The sequence below is a fragment of the Gigantopelta aegis genome, chromosome 2 (assembly GCF_016097555.1).
Source record: "Gigantopelta aegis isolate Gae_Host chromosome 2, Gae_host_genome, whole genome shotgun sequence".
Classification (NCBI taxonomy): domain Eukaryota; kingdom Metazoa; phylum Mollusca; class Gastropoda; order Neomphalida; family Peltospiridae; genus Gigantopelta; species Gigantopelta aegis.
The window spans coordinates 15725330-15746760 of NC_054700.1; the positions used below are offsets into that span (position 1 = coordinate 15725330).

Genomic DNA, 21431 nt, shown 5'->3' on the forward strand with positions numbered 1-21431 from the left:
TAGCATGGCTAAGCAATGTCTGTTTTAGTGATTGATATAAACATGAAAGATATATGCATTTCTAAGAAACCACTCAAACTCAAGATAAACAAAATATGACGGGTCGTCAGTGAGAACTGAGAAGCGGGCTACGACACACGTTCAGTCTTGACTTTTGAAAGTGAGACATTAGCATTTGACTGTACGACTGTACAGATTGGTATGAGGCAATGCAAGTATGAACACATACAAATAATAATCCGATTTATCTTGCTTGGTTCATTGGTTAGTAAGCCTTCAGTGAGGAGCGATTATTTCATAACACTTTGTCCTAATTACTGGGGAACTACTATCATTGTTTAAAAGGTGACCAGTGGCAAACAGTAGAGGTAAGACCGCGTGCTGGTGTAGACAGAGCTAATTACTATATAAACGGTCCTTTTGTGCTTGAATTTGCATCCGAAGTCCAGAATAGACAGCATCCAGTGTAGACAAGAGTTTTATTCCTAATAAATTAATGGTAGCTGTGCCAGTTTACACAGAATGCCGGTTCAAACAGATACCGATTTGGACAGAGTCCACTATATATATATATCTTGTTTTATGTATCCAAAACGGTGGAATCAACACACACACACTCACAGATATATATATATATATATATATATATATATATATATATATATATATATATATATATATATATATACACAGTCAAACCCGCTTATTTGCATACCCTCGGTGCTGCTCGATTTTGTGCAATTAACCGGGTTAGTCGATTAACCGATAGAGTACCGACTTTCACTTTGTAACAGCCATCCAACTACAAAGTGGCATGGGAGACTGTCTAGCATAATGCGGTACTTCATACCGGAACTATTACAGTTAACACATGTCACATGCAGTTGGATATATATAATTGTAAAAAAAATATATCTATCGATATATATATATATAATTAGCACGACGTTTTTGTTTTAATCTGCCAGACCAGAAATCATTTTTTAAAAAACCAACAACGTCCGTCACTGGGTGATGTTTTCTAAAAACACAAACTGGCGTCGTTTTCTAAAAATACAAACTTTGTGCATTAAAAAAACCCCACATTGACCATCCACTAGTGTAAACCCAGTGTATTAGCCATGTAGTTAATGAGATAAACTTGAAACAACAGAACCATCAAAAAGTTCACGTTTCATCAGTGCACGTGTTTACAAAATGACGTCAGTTTCCGGAATTACCGGGCTGTTGATTGACCGAATAGAATTACGTGAACTTGTATGCATTTGCTGGTATGGTGTTCTTTCCATCCCAAAAGATATGGCAAGCTTTGGTATTATTTGTGATCCCCAAATAATGACTTTGCTATTGTTAAGCAATTAAAGTTAAGCTCGGCTAGTGAGTCCTTATCAGTTCCAGCAGTCTGCATTGCATGCATGACCGGTCTAACACAATTGACTGACCTTCATGGTGCGGTCCGACTGATTGGTGTCTAACAATATAGCAGAAACTTAGGGACGATCCATAAATAACTGTCTTTGTTATGTTTTTTTTTTGACGACTTCCCCCACCAGTCTTTTTTTTTCCGCTACATTTTCCGGGAAGCAAGTGATAAATCGTTTCTTTTGCGTTTAACAGATATAGCGTACACTGCATCTAATGAATAAGTGAACAACAACCCTTTCTCGGTCACATTTATTAAAAACATAACCGCCTAGGACGATTGATCTGTAATCTTTTAATTATTAACAAGGCTTCTCAACATAACGTAATAATTGATACAGAACAATGATTGCCCTGAACACGTCAATTGAATAGGGCCTCAATAGTTGAGTGCGCATGCGTACAAGCGCACAGGCGGTACTTCTAAAAATAATAGTCGGAGAGTTACCTGTTACTGAGATGGCCTCTGATTACAGCAATATATTGTAAACAAAACATTAGGTCTTAGGTTTATTCAACTTAATTATGTCATTCTTAAATCTTGTAGTCGGGTATTGTGATTCACCAGTAGTAACGTGCACACCATCTCATTTGCATGTCACACGTCGACTCTGTAAACAGCGATTACAGTCGGCTTACCACACAGTGAGCTCAAACAAAACAGATTAATCGGTGATTTATTTGAGTTTTTTTGCCAAAGTTTGATAGACATTCTCAGTCATTTGTGACATTAATTTAGCACACACACACCAAAAAAAAATAATCGTTATTTATATGTGCAAATAACCGATATATAGCCTGTAGACTGTGCAATTAACCGGATGTTTTGTAGTGTTATAAGGGCAAATGGTTCCATGTTGGGTGAAAATAGTCGATTAACCGAATTATGCTATAAGCCGATGTGCAAATAAGTGGAGATGACTGTATATATATGATAAGTGTGTGTTGATTCCAGCTTTTTGAATGGAACACATATTGATAAAAGTAGTGCTTGCCAAATCACAGTTTTAATGGAGACAATTTTAGGGACAAAATGTGCTAGCAAAAACTAATACACTATGAACACTTGTAAAAAAATTGGATAACTGTGAAATGTCCCTTACATGATCCAAAGGAAGCTGCGAAAAGGTCGTTGTATCTGGGGTTCCAGCAGAGGGATGTGACGGCTAGCTTCTTGGCTTTCTCGTGAGAGAACTTCCACAGAGGGAGCAGTGTTCCTTCCTGATCCCGATACTCGTCGGAAACATCCTCCCAGTACTTGAAATCTGTAACACAAACCACCGTCAATTGAAATCGTCATCAGTTCAAAGTACAATCAATTCAAATAAAAGTATTTTATTCTTCTTGTTTTTCTGGTTCTGACTGATATACAAATATTTATATTTTGACAGGTTAAAAATACAATAGTTTTACTTTTCTCAATACAAAATGCACATCTTGTATTTTTCTCAACATGTCCATGTTGACCAGTTATTACTACATGTCCATGTTGACCAGTTATTACTTCAATTGTATAATGTAGGGTAAGGTCTTTATATAGGTTATGCCTGTTGACCAATTCCACCTGTTAATATATAAACAAATAAATATTGTTTAAACCAAATAGAAATCAGACATACAGTGAATGTTTTTTTCTTCTAAAATTCCAACAACATACAGTCAAACCTGCTCTAAGAGGCCATTTGTATTAAGCAGTCACCTGTGTTAAAAGGCCACATGTTGATACTACCAAATCATCTAATATACTATAAACTGACCTGTATTTATCAGCCATCTGTCTTAACCCGACTACTGCAGGCGAGGTATCTCGATCGACATCACGCCAGTCGACATACTGTACGCTGTATACAATGCATTCCCCAATGCATATTTCCCGCCGTTTTGAACGCGGCACTCACCAGAAACAGATGTATAATACAGCAAACAGATTTCTTGACAAGATGGTGCCTTTTGTTTATTGTTTTTCAATGAAAAATACCTTGGAATTTTGAGTTTAAAAAGTGGTTTTTGGCAAGTATTTTCGCTTGACAACAATGGCGGCATGTCGTGGTCATTTTCAGGGATCGATAGCTGATTGTGCAGCTAATTTGATAATAAATTTGATTCGTTTTACCAACAACAAATATCACCAAATATTGGGATATGAATTGTTGTTCATTTAAAAAAAAAAAAATCCTAGTCAGAAAACCACTGTTATTGGGAATAATGGACATAAATACTGGACAACTGGCCACAAATGCCTGTAAGTAAACGCAACTTTTTAAATTTTTCAACTAATTTTAAATCAGCATCAGCTGATCTAAAATATCATAAAAATTTGAAAAAGCAACAAAAATAATACTTACCGATTCACATATGAATTTTATTTTATGTGTTTATAAAACATTTAAAGGAATATATGCGAGTAAAAATTATAAACTTGTACTCACTCAACGTGGATTTTGTCAAAAATTAATCCAGTGTCTAAAGGTTAAAAGCCTCTTTTTGATACTACCTTTTGTAGTTGCTTAACACAGGATTGACTGTGAATGTATTGAGATAAATTAAAGAATCAACTGTGGCCACATACTAAATGGCAGGTACCAAGTGTACAAGAACATCCATCAAAGAGTGTTTACCCTGAGCAATGTCATCAAATGTGTTCTGGTTAACCATGCGCTCAACAATCTTTGACGCTGTGGCAACTCGAGATATGTCATCACTCTGAAAAGAAAGCAAATCAAAATAACTGTGAATGAGAGGTGTTGTGTGTATTACAACCTGTCTTTTTTATCATTTGAAATCACTCCACTGAGGATCATAGTTTCTATCAGCAATACTATTTCATATTATGGCTCCGAACAAAAAATTAAAAATCCATATAAATTTCACAAAATAAAATAATTTATTAGGATATCTAAAACTGATTATCAAAAATCTCCATATACTGACTTTAATTCGAATAACAGGCATGAAAACAATACTGGATTAAAAAATTTTTAAAAAAAAAATCCATAAATCTGTAGCGTCTTGAAAAATAGGATGTTTTGACAATGAAACCCCTCTTTACTGAACACCCATGGGATTATGTCAAAAGATGGGTTGGGTTTCTTTTAAGGGTGAGGGGATGTATCCAGTTTATTGAGGTTCAGTTTTCTTCAACAACACCACTAGACCAAAAAGATTTATTAATAATCGGATACTGGATGTCAAACATTTTGTAATTTTGACATTTAGTCTTTGGGGAAACCAAATTCTTTACTCATTTCAACGTTTGCAATTAACTCTCTCAGAAAGCCATTTCTTACCTGAGTCTCTGTAATGGTTAATTTCTTCCTGGTTTTTTCTTCTTCTTTGCGGCCATGAACAATCTTCTTTTCTTTGTGTTTCTCCTGCAGCACATAAACATGTTAACGTTATACTGTGTGTCTCAAATACTATACTGTATCACTGTAACTACTTGACAAGATTGTCTTGTCTTGTGTATAGAAAGAAAGAAAGAAGTGTTTTATTTAACGACGCACTCAATACATTTTATTTACAGTTATATGGCGTCAGACATATGGTTCAGGACCACACAGATTTTGAGAGGAAACCCGCTGTCGCCACTACATGGGCTACTCTTCCGATAGGCAGCAAGGGATCTTTTATTTGCGCTTCCCACAGGCAGGATAGCACAAACCATGGCCTTTGTTGAACCAGTTATGGATCACTGGTCGGTGCAAGTGGTTTACACCTACCCATTGAGCCTTGCGGAGCACTTACTCAGGGTTTGGAGTCGGTATCTGGATTAAAAACACCATGCCTCGACTGGGATCCGAACCCAGTACCTACCAGCCTGTAGACCGATGGCCTGCCACGACGCCACCGACGCCGGTGTCTTGTGTATAGAAGAATATACTGGAAGAAACTGTTATGGTTTTATCAAACAGTATATAAAACCAAACTATGTGCAAAGCTCTAATGGAGATTAAAATCAATTACATCATCTTGTATAATTTTTCAAACAATGCGTCCATTCATAATAAGACCAGCTCTGGTACCCACCAAATTCGCTAACTGCAAATTTTAAAAACAATTGGCAAATTTTACTTTAATTTGGCAAAATCATTTAATTTAGCAATTGCTAATTTGTTGGAAAATAATTGGGTTTTTGCAATTTATGAAGCTTAATAGATAACTTGCTAAATTATCTGCTCACCAAGTATTACCCTTGTCAGATGTAGATAACCTTTGACATTTAGGTCAGGAAACATGTCAGTGCAACTAAAATCTTCATACCAATTCATTATGTAAAGTTCAAAAATGGTTATCTCTTATAAATTTTTCAGTAGTCAATATACATGAAATGTTTTTTTTCTATTTTTCAAAGATCATCTAAGGTCAAATAGTATGGTATCACATTTAATCTTTACCTACTGAAGGTTCTGCAGAGCTATGATTAAAGAAAAGTTTTGAAAAAAGGTTCTACATCATTGGAACATATTTGGTAAAGTAGGAAATTAAGTCATGAAAACATGGTTTTCCAATATGTATGCCCCACTGTGTTACTGAAAAATTAATTACAATTTTCAGTGTTTAGTTGTCACAATAAAAATTCTGCTTACCTGTTTGTCAAAATCTTCCTGATATGCATCAAAGATCTCCCACTGTGAAACATTGGAAGAGAAGTTAGCCCTGGGGGGTGGCTCCGTCACAGTTCCTCGATCCTGAAAATATTTGTAAATGTAATCTAAACAAGAAACTATCATCACAATCAAAACAAGCATTCTGAAAGTACTGCTAAAGCAATACATAATATGTCCCATTATACTGTGGCCAACAAATTTTATATTTCTTACGTTCAAGGTCAACTATCAAAAATGGGTAAAAATTAGTGTATAAGATGTGGTATGCCTATCATCACCTGTTAAAGCAGTATGAATTATTATGTTATGTGATGATTAAAATGAAAAGAATCAGCAACACTGAAATAAAAATTTCAAAAACTACTATGACCACATAATCATGGAGTGAATATTCTTACTCTGTATGGGTTACTGATACTGCTGTATGACATAACAAATATCAAATGAGTGTGTAAGATGTACCTGCCATGACTCTTATAGCAGTAAGAATTGTTATGTAATGTGATTATCAAAAATCACAAAACTCAACAATAAGGTTGAAATTAAATTTTCCAAAACCACTATCACGGAAGGAGAAGCAATTGTTTTTTACTCGCAAAGGCTGGTGTCCTAGAACTAATTTCGACTTAGTTCTTGCACGTTGGTGAGTTATGCAAGCTAAAATGTTCTTACTCGGTATGGGTTGTTGTAAGTCTGCGAGGCCCGCTCGCTGAAGTTAAACTGGTTGGTGAGTTTTTTCGCCGGCTCTTTCACAACGGGTGTCGGTGAAGCAACCTCATCTGCCTGTTCATCTTTCACCTGAAAAACAAATTAATAATATCTCTAGTACTTCAGTTATAAAACGTCATTTAATCATTGATCAAACATGACTTTACGGTTTTTTAATCCCTTGCAACATTTATATTACCTCTGTCCACATAAATAACTTATTTCCCATGTACTTTCTCAAACAGCCGCAGTCTTTGATACACCAATACCAGCAGGGTAATACCTAGCCATATATAGTAAAATAATACAGAGACCATTATACGAGCTTGTGTGTCGTACTGATTTTACGAAACGAGGTTCAGGAATTTTGTATTGCCCGAGCGAGAGAGAGGGTAATACATAAATCCTGACAAGTTTCGTAAAATCAATATGACACACACGCAAGTGTAATAATTTCTTTATTATCCATATTATTATTGTAAATTTGTTTATGAATAGCATGGGCCATCTAAAACATGTTACAACCACAATTAGAAGAAGAGGATAAAATGACATCTTATTTCACGTCCAGTCTGGGCTAGGACAGGGGTAGCAACATCATGTTGTGAAGTCCCTTTCCAAAATTATGTCATTACACTTGTTATTACACGTGTGCTTCGTATGATTATTATTAACCCGGTTATGTTGAACTATATGGATAATACAGTAACATACAGTCTTCTCCGTGAACGTTAACTAACAAGAACTCTGTGGAATGAAATGTCTCACCTAACCATAAATAAATCTGGTGTCACTCATAGTTGCAACTATATCAATCTAGGACTTCTAATTTGTGAGAAATGAAGCTAAATGCAAAACATTAATGCTAAGCTAAACACAATTAAAGTATTTTAATTTAAAATGTTTAATAATTAATTTTAAATTCTTTTCACATGCACTGTAATGAACATTTATAGGTGCAACTATAAACCAAGTGTCCACCTCATGATTAAATCAGCACACTGTGAGCTGTCACATAATGTAAGTGTTGATACCTTCTGTTGTTCATCTTCCTCGCCCTCGGCCCCCGCCGCTGCACCAGCCGGCTTCTCCTCCTGCTCCTCACTGATCGTAGGCTCACTGGCAGCTGAGAGATCAAACATTGAAAATATACTAGTCTACTGTAACACAAATAACACAGAAAATATACCAGTCTATAACACAAGTCTTAAAACATCTAAAATATACCAGTCTTAAAACATCTTAAATATACCAGTCTTAAAACATATGAAATATACCAGTCTTAAAACATATGAAATATACCAGTCTTAATTAAACCATTTGAAATATACCAGTCTTAATTAAAACATCTGAAATATACCAGTCTTAAAACATCTGCAATATACCAGTTTTAAAACATCTGAAATATACCAGTCTTAATTAAAAGATCTGAAATATACCAGTCTTAAAACATCTGCAATATACCAGTCTATAATGCATGTCATAAAACATCTGATATATACCAGTCTACAATGCAAGTCTTAAAACATCTGAAATACATCAGGAATTTACCAGTCTACAACATAGATCTAAAAAAACCCATTGAAAAGCTGTCTTTAATACATGTAAATATATATCTTTTAAAACATCGAAAATCTTTAGTAGGGCCTACCCGGTATATATATTCTAAAATATTTAAAATGTACCAGTCTTTAATGTGTTTTAAAACATCTAAATTCTACTCAAAATATATACCAATATTTAATGGATATTTTTATAACTTTTAGTTAAGCAAATCATCATAGATTGTACTGGTATATGAAAGTAATATTTTTTCTACTCCAATACATATTAAATAAACTATTACCGGTACTGTGAATGTGACCGTATATAACACTAAAAACTTCACAAATATTTTTTGGCATACACAAACACTAACTGAAAGTCTAGCTAATGACTTGAACCATGATATGTTATTATTACACATAAAAATGGAAATCTAATACATTTTTTAAATTCAATTACCTCCCCACCCCGCAAGCTTTGTAGCGAACATTCATAAGTGCAACTATAAACCAAGTTTCATTGCTCTAAGATTTATGGTTTGTGAGAAATGATGCTAAATGCCAAAAATTTAACAGAGCTAAAGTGAACGCCATCATTGCAAAAGTAATACCCAAATCTTGCTTAAGTTTATACTTCATAAAGGCAAGACAAAAAGAACTGTACAAAGTTTTTCTAATTTGTTACATCTACTATACTATGCAATGACAGTGAAATGCAGTATGCATACACATACATGTATAATCATCATTATTATACAAACTTTACAGTCACCAGGCATGTGCTGGAAAGCAATATCCATGTAATATACTACGGTAAGTGTTTGTACTAATACTGACTCATTCAAGTTCACATTAACCCACATAAAGTATTTTGTTTACAGCACACAAAACTAAAACAAATGGCAAAAAATCTATTCTAGCACTTTTTGACAAATAAATTATGACAGAACAGCATTTTATTGAATCCATTTACAAACTTGAATGTAACCTAAAGTAAAAAAGAAGAGAAAAAGCTTTTGTAATGATAAGCAAATCTACCTAGTAAATAATAAGCAAAAATTAAAAAAAAAAATGTATAACAGCTTTCTTTAATAGCCGTAGATCTTTTTTTGAAAATTTCTTTAAAATCAACATCAGCCTATTCCAAACCTTCATAATATAATTATAAATCAATTCCACAATTTTCTCTGACATATTTAATTTATTAAATGATAAACTTTAATGCACGAGCTTTAAACAACAAATTGTAATTGAATATATTTTTAAAAACCAATCTGATAGGATCTTTGCTACAATCTTGGGTAGTATAACCATCATTTTACTATGATCTCAAATTTCTGCATGTCATAATATGCACTTAACCTAAACAAAGAACAGTGCAGCTTTTGTAATGTGATGAAGTAAATGGTTTGTCTAGTTGAATTATTGCATTCAGAGTTCGTGAAATCATTTTAAAGTCAGGCTTTGTCTATAAAAAAAACCCCAAATGAAACGTTACTAATCATATAATCTCAGTCACGTCCACCAACAGTTAGAACATTCACCGATTGTGTTAATTAATGAGAATATTAGCTGGTGATGTTTGTAATGGTTTTCTTATTGAAAATCAGATAAATGGTTTTAATTGACAATTACATTAGACCAATGGTTTTGCTGTCACAAATTTTCCACTAAAATGTCTTCACAAGTGTGTTGTCACTCAAACCAAATCTGACAGTAAAACCAGCTAGGGCTATCCTTTAACTTGAAAAACATTATCACCAATTACATAAAAAATATATTTACCATATGCTGTGTGTGCATCTACAATACATACAAAGCTTGCGTATCAAAATAAACTGAGGCATTATAAGAAAATGTAAATAAACTTCTACTATTTAGCTTGGGGCAAAATACCTTCTGAAGTGGAACTTTTTTTATCGTCTTGTTGTGCTACTGTAGCTATAACAAACAAATGGATTGTTCAGTTCATACTATTACTAGCTTTGGCTTATTTTGCATTATTTAAAAGCATAGAAAAAAGAAAAATTATCCTCTAGTAATTGAGAAATACCATTTAGAATAAAACAATAAAGTATGATCTGATTCCTTCTCCAAATCAAAATATGCCAGTCAGTGTTTAGCTAAATGTTATCAGGTAATTCTGGTTTCAAATTTTGTTTTCTAATACCAATTTATCAATAAGTATTTATTAGTTGTTTGGGTGATATTTCAGCATGTCACACCCTTTTTCAGCTCCAGTCGCATTAACCTAATAATTATTAGTGAACTAATTAACAGTGAAAACAATATAACCATGTCACACCATCTTGTAATCCCATTATCATTATAACCTAGTAGTTATCAGTGAACTAATTAACAATATAACCATGTCACACCATCTTGTAATCCCATTATCATTATAACCTAGTAGTTATCAGTGAACTAATTAACAATATAACTATGTCATACTATCTTGTAGTCCCATTATCATTATAACCCAGTAGTTATCAGTGAACTCATTAACAATATAACTATGTCATACTATCTTGTAGTCCCATTATCATTATAACCCAGTAGTTATCGGTGAACTCATTAACAATATAACTATGTCATACTATCTTGTAGTCCCATTATCATTATAACCCAGTAGTTATCAGTGAACTCATTAACAATATAACTATGTCATACTATCTTGTAGTCCCATTATCATTATAACCCAGTAGTTATCGGTGAACTCATTAACAATATAACTATGTCATACTATCTTGTAGTCCTATTATCATTATAACCCAGTAGTTATCAGTGAACTAATTAACAATATAACTATGTCATACTATCTTGTAGTCCCATTATCATTATAACCCAGTAGTTATCAGTGAACTAATTAACAGTAAAACTATGCCTCACCATCTTGTAGTCCCATTATCATTGTAACTCAGTAGTTATCAGTGAACTAATTAACAGTAAAAATATGCCTCACCATCTTGTAGTCCCATTATCATTATAACTCAGTATTTATCAGTGAACTAATTAACAGTAAATAATTTCTGTTTGGTTAGAGTAAAAGTGTTTTGGAAATAACAAAAATATACTATTTTTGTGTGCAATTTAGAAGACAATCGGCTCAGAAATAAATATTTTGTAGTTAATTCCACAGTATGAAAAAAGGTGTTCCCTGTGGGACGGACTATAATAATTATTAATGAACTAATTAACACTATAACTATGTCACACCATCTTGTAGTCCCATTATGATTATAACCTAGTAATTATCAGTGAACTAATTAACAGTACAACTATGCCACACCATCTTGTAGTCCCATTATCATTATAACCCAGTAGTTATCAGTGAACTAATTAACAGTATAACTATGCCACAGCATGTTATAGTCCCATTATCATTATAACCCAGTAGTTATCAGTGAACTAATTAACAATATAACTATGCCACACCATCTTGTAGTCCCATTCTCTCCCTCTGACGTCTCGCCTCGTCTGACTCCTTGTGTAACATGTTTCCATCCAGTGAGAAGTGAATAGCCAGCTGGTCAACACTGGACGTCTGCTTGAACTGTCTCTCCTAGGAAAACACACAAATAAATATATTAGCAAAGAAGTAAACAACAAACTAATTACTAAGTTACAATTTCGCCTCAAGAACCATATTGTAAAATCATTTACTAATGGAAAATACACACACAACTACAGTTTTAATAAATGTGTGCCTTCACACACACAACTACTGTTTTAATAAACTTTGTCTTCACACAACATACATGTCTGTCACCATGTTTTTCAGATCTATAAGAACCATATTGTGACATCATTTACTAATGGAAAATACAAACACAACTACTGTTTTAATAAATTTGTGCATTCACACAACATGCATGTCAGTCATCATATGTGTCAGTTCTGTAAGAACCATATATTGTAACATCCTTTACTAATGAAAAATATACACACTCAACTACTGTTTTAATAAACCTGTGCCTTCACACAACACACATGTCTGTCACATGTTTTTCAGTTCTACTAGGCAGAAAATTAATTTTGTGGAGTGGGAAGCAAGGTATAATTCTCTCATTTTAATTTGGCAAGAAATGCTAGGTTAATAACTATGGCCTGCAGCCATAAACAATATTTAATTAATGTGAATGGTTATTCTAAATCATGTAAAAGATTAAATAATAAATAATAAAAATATTCTTAAGACTGCAGCTTTAATATTTAAGCAAAACAATAAATAAATAAATAAACTGAAACAGTAAAAATAATAAATAAATTTAAATTTAAAATAATAATAATAATAATTAAAAAGTAAATAAATAAATAAATAAGCAAACAAAACAATCAATCAATCAATAAAACAAAGCAATCAATCAGTAAATTAAGCAATAAATAAATCAGATGGAAAAAAACGAATAAAGAAAAAAAAACTAAAAAACTAAAAACATATGATAATATTCAAATACATAAAAAACCCAATGATGCAACATAGATTTCCATTAAAACATTAAAATTCTAACAAAATAATGGTCAATAAATATTTGTTTAGTCACAACTTTTGACATCAGCAACAAAGCACTGATAGTAACGTAGAATAAGTTAACACCAGATGATATTATTAACAACAAAACGTAACAAAAGCTGGCGAGAGAAGGATGTTGCCATACCTTGAAGCTGTACCGGACAATGTTCTGTGGAGCATGGGGATTGTTGGCTGTCAGAATTCGAGTAAACTCCTCTTTCAGTTCCTGTAAACAGAACAGAGTAATGTCATGCAAACATAAAAATCAAATTTTACAATTCCTATAAACTCCAAAACCTAGCATTAAAAATACATAATTTAAATAACTCCAAACCTATATAAAAACTTATTTGATTAAAAACTCATTAAAAGAAGCATTTTAAACAAATATATATCTTGTTATTACCCATATGGGCTCAAATATACGGGGTAATATTTTTTCGATCTCTGCACAGTGTGCAGATTGCTTCTACAGTCACTGATTGGCTGGCTTTAAAAAGACTAGATTTGATTGGCAATTACATACTGCCGGGACCACTTTTTGTTCATTCATGATTCCATTCATCGGTCAAACTATTATTACGAACTTCAAATATTTTTTTACGATACGAACATTTACGGAATTAAAAATTAAAATATATGTACAAATGTTTAAAAATGTTTTTATTTTATTATTTTGACTGGGTTTTTTTGGAACTATTCTTTGGTGGATACTGTTGGGTGTGCACCGGTAATGGCGCGTATGAATATATTGTTATGGCTGGTAGAGCTTGTTAGTTGTTACAGCAGCGACAACGTAAATATACTTTTAAAATCATTAAAGACTGACAATGGGTAATAAAGAGAATAACCAACTCACTACGAGGAATTACAGATTATCTGTCCCTCGTGAATTAATGCTGTAAAACCCTCACCAGAGGCTCGGGTTTACAACATTAATTCACTCGGGACAGATAATCCGTAATTCCTCGTAGCTCGTTAGTTATTCTCTAATTCCATAACTCCATATGATGCTAAGAAAGCATTGGACACTGATGTAACATTTATAAAATTGACCAAGGAGTTATGATTGTGAGCATCCAATTGTGACACCCAATAGCCGATGTGTATTATTGTGCTGGGGTGTTGTTAAACATTCATTCATTCATTCCAAATGAAAGCCTGTCTTGAATAAAATTAAACACATCTGTCATGAGGAACTAAATGTAATCACAGTGTTATTTGTTTCATTTCAACTTATTTTCGTGCTTATATCCACTTAAGGTTCAAGCATGCTGTCCTGGGAACACACCTCAGCTATCTGGGCTGTCTGTCCAGGACAATGGGTTAGTTGTTAGTAGTTAGTGATCACTGAGTAAGAAGATGGTGTAGTGGTCTTACACCTACCCACTGAGTCGTTAAAACTCACTCTGGGTGGGTGCCGGTACTGGGCTGCGAACCCAGTACCTACCAGCCTTATGTCTGATGGCTTAACCATGACACCACCGAGGCCGGTTGTGTTATATGGCTAAGCTAAGTCAATTATGTTCCCTCATAAATAAAAAAAAGAAATAAAAAAAAAGAAAAAGAAAAACAGGTGGCAAAATAAGGGTAAAACAAAAGGTGACCCTGGAAAACAAGATAAAGAAAGCTAAAAGGTATGCAAATGGTTGGTCAGGTTACTATCTATAAATATAATTTAAGGGCAGGGTTTCTGTCAAAGGGTACAAAGGGTCAAATTACTTGCCCTAAAATCTTGGAAATTAATGGATGCATTTTTACATTTTTAGAAAGATTAGTGTATGTAAGAGAGTGCTGTGTAAAATATATCACAGTACTTGAAATGCAGTGTGTCCAATTTCAAGATTTCAAACACATAACCACATAGTAGTGCACTTATGATCGGTTTTGTTTTTATCACGTACACTGAAATTATTTTCTGGAAGAAAGCCTGACCTTAGGGCTAGTTAAAAATGCATAAGCCCGGCTGACCACCAAGATTTTAAAAGTTAATTTCAACTAACTTAATTATGCAAATATATATATACATAATTATATGCAATAGAAATGAACAAGCTCAACTTGCTGTGTACAGATGTGAGTTTTCAAGCTTGTAACATTAATTGTATTGCAAATGTGTACATTACAAAAATCTTGAATCAAAAGACATTACTGAATGCCAAAACTTAATCATTAACATATTTATAATACTGAAAAAAGAAGATAATCTGGGTTATAAAATAATTAATAATAAACTTTTAAAAACAATACATACTAGCATAATACTGAATACATGCTTGAAATTAGTAACAAAAAATACTTACAGTTTCACTTAATTCCAACTGATCATCAGGCTTCACGAGAGTTCGGGACTAAAGAAATATTATTAAAAATATGTTTTCATGTTAGTATATCATTGTAGTTTATATATATTGTTTTTCAAAATATACTTAACTAAACATTATGTTGTCAAATTAAAAAAAAAATTATTATTAGTTTCTTAAGGTTAGAAATACTTATAGCCCTTCCCATCCTTACAAAAATATTTATTGAAAATAATTTCAGTTTGGTTTGACGAAAGAAAAGTAAAATGACCAAATTTACAAAGCCCATTTAAATCTTACACACGCAGATAACTACATACATTTATAATGCTTAAACACCTATGTTTAAGAAAAACAGGCTTCGTAAATTCGGAACAAAGGGTTTTAATATTAATTTCTGTGTGCAATATAGAAATATATTTTTTTGTAGTAAATTCCATGGTATGAAAAAAAACAACAAAAACATTCCAAGTGGGAAGAACTATAAGTTTCTTTGTAATATATTGTTTTAATATATTACCTACATGACATGAAATGTTGGTTAGATTGAGAATAACTAATGAATCATCACAATTCAGAAGGTCATGCATGCTTTACCACTAATCTACATCCCAGTTCTAAGTTTGATGCAACATGGACTCAAGTTGATAACACCCCCTTTAATAAATTTAACATGATGGGTTTCTATAAACAACACATGGGGAAATCGTAACAATATTTAAATGTGTTTCATTTTCAGTGTACAGGTAAAGCCTAGTGTTACTGAGTATTAGAACTCACCTGTGTCCAGTCATCTGCATCCGTTCCATCGCCCATGTCAGTGCCATCATCTCCCTCCTGAAATATTGCCAGTTCAGCATTAAAGTAAATGTTTCAACACGAAAAAGTTACTTTTTTTTATTTTATTTCATGTCTTACATTATTTTTAAATATCATAATTTTAGTATAAAAATTTGCATATCATTATTATTTTAAATGTCATTTCATTATTAAATAAAATATCTCAATTTTAATAATATACATGTATAATTTAATATTAAATGTAATGTTTGAATTTGAATCACTTACATTTTTTTTTTAATTGACATGTATCTGTATAAAATGTTCTAATTCTAAAATTATCAACTATGAAAAAAAAAAAAAAAAAAAAAATAATAATAATAAAAAAAAAAATACATGTGATAATAAAACATTTTAAATACTTTTTTTATTTTCACATATTATACTGGGATTTGCAAATCCTGAACAAACTTTGAAAATAAAACTACACTTTAGTATCATATGACACTTATAACAGTTCTTGTTGTTTATTAATATTATTACATGTATTATTATTACATTATCAGAGTAAACGATGTATAAAAAATGTCAAAGATTGTTTAAAAAGTATTTAAATATCTGATTAAGTTGGAAATAAAATAATCAATACATAGAAAAAAGGTTTGTACATCTTTTTGTTGTGAATATCTTTCTTATGCAACAAAAATATAATAATTTACCCCCCCCCCCCCCACAAAAAAAAAACCCCCACCCCAAAACAACAGGAAATAACTAAACTTTCAAGGTAGCTACTTAAAATAATCCAAACATCCATGAACCATAAGAACTATCCAGGGTCAGAAGGAAATGATCGAACAATACATGGAAAGATGGTGAAACAGCTACAAGGAAAAAAAACGTCATTGTGAATAGGGGTGCAATGGTACGGTCAAAACCATATTGTGATATACTGCGATATAAGAAACTGTATTGCAATATAGTTTAATGATCTTTATTAGTTTCAGCTGTCAGGCTAAATGTTTTAGGCCATATTTTAATTTTTTAACACAATACTAGTCTACTAGAACACCGGTGTGACGGTCTCAAACTATTTATAAATTGTCACATTCGGAAATCCTTACTATTGGACTTTTCCGTTGGTGCTCGCTTAACATGGAAATGTACATATTGAGTCGCAATGTTTCTGCAGATCAACCCGAACCAGAGGTTATTGACCAAGTTGTTTTGAACGATCGAGTTCAGGGGAAAAACAACGAAGTGCAATTCTCACTTGTTGGTTTATTTCTTTGAAGATGATAGCCGTAGCCGTAATCCAATGCAAATGTGAACAATGAATAATAATGTGTAAGTAACAAAACATTTATTTGTAATTATCGTCAATTGGTTATTTTTATTAGAACCAAGTATAACTGACCTATCACTTCATATGTCAACAAGTAAGCAGACTATGCTTGATGTGATTGTTACATTTACTGTCATCACCAATTAATAAAATAATGGGATCTTTGTTTGTTTGTTTGTTTGTTTGCCTATTTCAAGTCAAATAAGATACAAGGAAATAATAGCGTGTAAAAATTGCGATACACAAAACTACCGCAGTTTGTATCGAGCTGATCAATTATCACAGTATACCAGTTTATTATTGCAGCACTAACTGTGAACACCAAGATGAATGTGCCACTCGATCCAGAGCATTAGACAAGAAACACAATGTTTCAACATAAAGACTACCAATTCAGATCAGCGCCAAAGAATATACCACAGAATATGACCTTTGGTACACATAAAAGTGTACGAAGTAATCCAATGAGCCAACTGATGGGGATCAAATCTATGTCCCACTGCATTTCAGGAAGCATTTTTTCCCACATGTTTAACCACGAAACCGTAACCACATAAGGGCTTGTGCTCATAAAACTTTTAAAGTCCAGACTCAATCTCTAATGATGTCACACACATACAATTTGTATGGTGTTGCCATGACGTTCACATCTCAGACTCTCTTTGTCTTGAGTCTAGACTCTAAAAGTTTTATAAGCACCAGAACTTTTAAAGTCCAGACTCAAGCTCTGATGACGTCGCACACATACAATTTGTTTGGCGTTGTCATGACATTAGAGTCTCGAGTCTAGACTAAAAGTTTCATAAGCACCAGGCCAGGTCAACTTTACAGGCACTGTCTTAAAAATTATGACTACATGGTTCGAATTTGCCAAATACAGGATTGTGAATAAAAATTATATTCACTTGGCATAAACTAAACATTGCTATCCTACCACTAAACATGTTACTCGATAATAAATCAAATTTATATTCACTTGGGTACCATCCAACATGTTTGGGTTTTTTGTCCATCTACGACACTGAATATTCTACAGCAACACCCTTGCCAATTTTACCAACTTGAAATATCCACTATGTTCCTCTTTGATTAATGATAGCTTCCATATGACCAGGTTTAAAACATTTAAGTTTGTTTTACCGGTTACACAAAATACAATCAACATAATCATTCTCCTACAAAAATGTTTGTTTTTTTTGTAAATAATTTCAGTTTGGTTTGACATAAAAAGAAAAGTAAAAGTGTTTTTGAAATAACAAAAATATACCATTTTTGTGTGCAATTTAGAAAACAATTAGCTCAGAAATAAATAACTCGTAGTGAATTCCATAGTATGAAAAAAGGCATTCCCTATGGGATGAACTATAGGTAAAAATCATGTTAACTGACTTCTTGTTAGTTAAGATTATCAAATACTGTTCCGTGTATTCAGTCATAATTTCGCTATTTTTAGTCTTCATTTTTAAACAATAATTCTAGGATATTTATAACTAGGATATTTTTATTTAATAAATTAAATACTCACTGAACAAGCTGCAGCCTACCAAATATTATTTAAGAATATGCAAACTAACTGTTTGGCGGAAGACAACAGAAGACAGCTCAGTCCCGAAATACATCAAAGCTTAGTTGGGGTCTAGCATGTCTGGCGCTGTCAAAATACAGTAGGGCCTACATGTTCTATGTCATCCACTGCCAGATCTGTAATTCATACCCCAGCAGATGTGATGTTTTGTCACATTCAATTGCATGCATTTCATTTTTGACCGGTACTTTTTTTTAAAGCCAAGATCTAAGGTTGACAAGTATACATGACATTATGTAGTGTTCATATAACTTATTGTAATACTTTTTTAAAACTTGTATTAAATCGGGTGCATTAAAAAATCTGCTTTTTGACAAGATCTCTTGCTTTTTCAACATACACCTCCTGCTTTCTCTTGACTAAAGGTTGACAGGTCTGACCATCATTGCCATATCCAGACCCAGTTGAGGTATGTTTTGGGTTTTATTCAACAAGCTGCACAACAAATAACAAGCATTCTGAGAGTACCACTAAAGCAACACGTCCCATTCTGGGCCACACAAAGTTTCATATCTCCTAAGTTTAAGGGCCATAACTCTATCAAAAAATAGAAAAATCCTCACGAAAGTTAAACCTGATCTGTAACTCTACATGATAAAGCTCAAACACAAAATTTCAGCTCAGATCTTAAAGCACGACAGGAAAAGAAAAGAAAAAAGGATGTGAAAACTACATGTGGAACAAGCAGACAGACAGACAGACAGTGATGCACACAGATAGAGACAAAACCTATAGTCCTCTGTGGTTGGACCAGTAAGGAACTAATAAATATTTAGCTAGCTCAAACCATGAACAGAAATACTAAAGGAACCAAAACAGCTACCAATAGCCCAAACCAACCAATCACAACTGATATACCTTGATCATACCAAACTGGCGTTTTTTCCCACTAGGACTAAATCCTGATCCACCGACTGCCTGATGATAGGATACACCAAGGCAAAGAAGAAGAAAAAAGAAGCAAAACACATTTAATATACACATTAAATATACTTTTTTCAGTCAGTAAAGTTCAAGGTGAATATATGGTCTGCACCCATAATTCAACCACGGATGTTTTCTTGTCTCCTGTATCTGAAAACAAAAATCTGAAAGTAATCATGATAGCTATAAATATATTTACTTACCCTCACTCGAGTTATTCTGCGACGAGGAATGTCACCAGCTAGGCCAGGAGCTATGCTCTAATACAACAAAATTAGAATTAAGAACAATGAGTGACAAATTTAATACATACACTCTACTTAATTGTAAACATATATATGAATGTTATATGACATCTCATAGTAAAACATTCAGACTGACATGAAGATCCAATCTTCAGTAGGAAAGTTGAGTGATCACTCATGCTTTTCTCCACATTCACCTGGAATGTGTTAGGATAATAACAAATTGAACGTCTTGCAATAAAAAAAAAAAAAATTTTAATTTTTATTTAAAACTGCATGTGATTACTCATTCTGCACAATTTCAAGAGTAAAAATAAATGTGTATATATATATATGTTTGCAATGATATGCCATTATAGTGCACGGGGCACGATAAGTCAATACTTTTCTTAACGTGCACAGTGAGTTACTTCCCTCTACTTAGCAAATTTACTCAGCAGGGATATTTTTTAAGGTTATCATTGAACATTTATTTTGTTAATAATGATGCAACTACTTCAAACAGGATTTAGTGAGTATGGTAGGTTATAAATTTTTGGTTTGTGTGTCCATTTGTTGCACTATTTTAGTTCAGAAATGGTTGAAACATGGTGCCACAAGTTTTTAATACAAGCTATATATAGGGTATGTAACAAGATCCGGACGTAGTAAGAACCACACTTATTACGTCCCTCCAGACTAATGCCAGCAAGAAGCCATTCTCTTAGCAATCTTCATTTGAAGTTGAACACTGGCATAGGAAGCAGGGGATGGGGGCAAGGGGGGCAAGTGCCCCCCCCCCCCCCCCCCACTTTTCAGATATTATGCTTTATATTTGCTTTATAATAGTGTAAAAGTGTGTAAATATAAAATTGTGCCCTCACCCCACTTTATGGCACCTTCCTACACCACTTGAACAATTTAACATGTCTTTCAACGAGTGGTGTCACGCGGTGAGACCATAATGCAGTCAAAAGATAAAACTTACCCTACCTTGTGGTTTATCTTGTAGGCCCATAATTTTTTTTTTTTATGGACTGTCTTGCCTCCAACTATAAATATCATATTCAATATCATTATTATATGATGTGCAAACAAAGAACTCAATCAAATTCAGTAAAGTTTTCTGATGTGCAAGATGTGGTTGTAGGTATTTAAAACTCAAAACAATATTCCATATGAATGGTGTCAAAGTTAAGACTAGACAAAATACTGTTGATAATAATTTTTAAAAACATGACATTGACATTCATGTTTATCAACGGGTGCACCAGATTATTTTTATGGATCTCATTATTGATACGGAATAACTGTTTCATAGTTGGGTATTTTACCTGCTTTGCCTTCATGGCTGCTTTCGTGTGCGGCATCTTCGTCTTCTTGTATACCGCTAGCTCGGTGCTAAATATTTGGATTCTTGTTTTTGTTACAAAACTTCTACCCCAACTTATGGCGGTGGATGTAGTCTATGGCAACGAG

At 33.1% G+C, this 21431-nt stretch overlaps 1 protein-coding gene across 1 annotated transcript in view; it reads right to left on the bottom strand.

Moving 5' to 3' along the window:
- The window catches only part of LOC121382000 (dynein intermediate chain 2, ciliary-like), a 31837-nt gene extending 10406 nt beyond the window's left edge, over positions 1-21431 (bottom strand). The window contains exons 1-12 of the mRNA XM_041511467.1: positions 21287-21431; positions 19932-19988; positions 15878-15934; positions 15098-15145; positions 12940-13020; positions 11717-11843; positions 7772-7863; positions 6702-6827; positions 6009-6110; positions 4710-4793; positions 4041-4125; positions 2526-2687 (exon numbers count right to left, since the gene is read on the bottom strand). Coding sequence (XP_041367401.1) covers positions 2526-2687; positions 4041-4125; positions 4710-4793; positions 6009-6110; positions 6702-6827; positions 7772-7863; positions 11717-11843; positions 12940-13020; positions 15098-15145; positions 15878-15934; positions 19932-19988; positions 21287-21322 — 1057 coding nt within the window. The 5' untranslated portion in view covers positions 21323-21431. The remainder of the gene's footprint in view (positions 1-2525; positions 2688-4040; positions 4126-4709; positions 4794-6008; positions 6111-6701; positions 6828-7771; positions 7864-11716; positions 11844-12939; positions 13021-15097; positions 15146-15877; positions 15935-19931; positions 19989-21286) is intronic.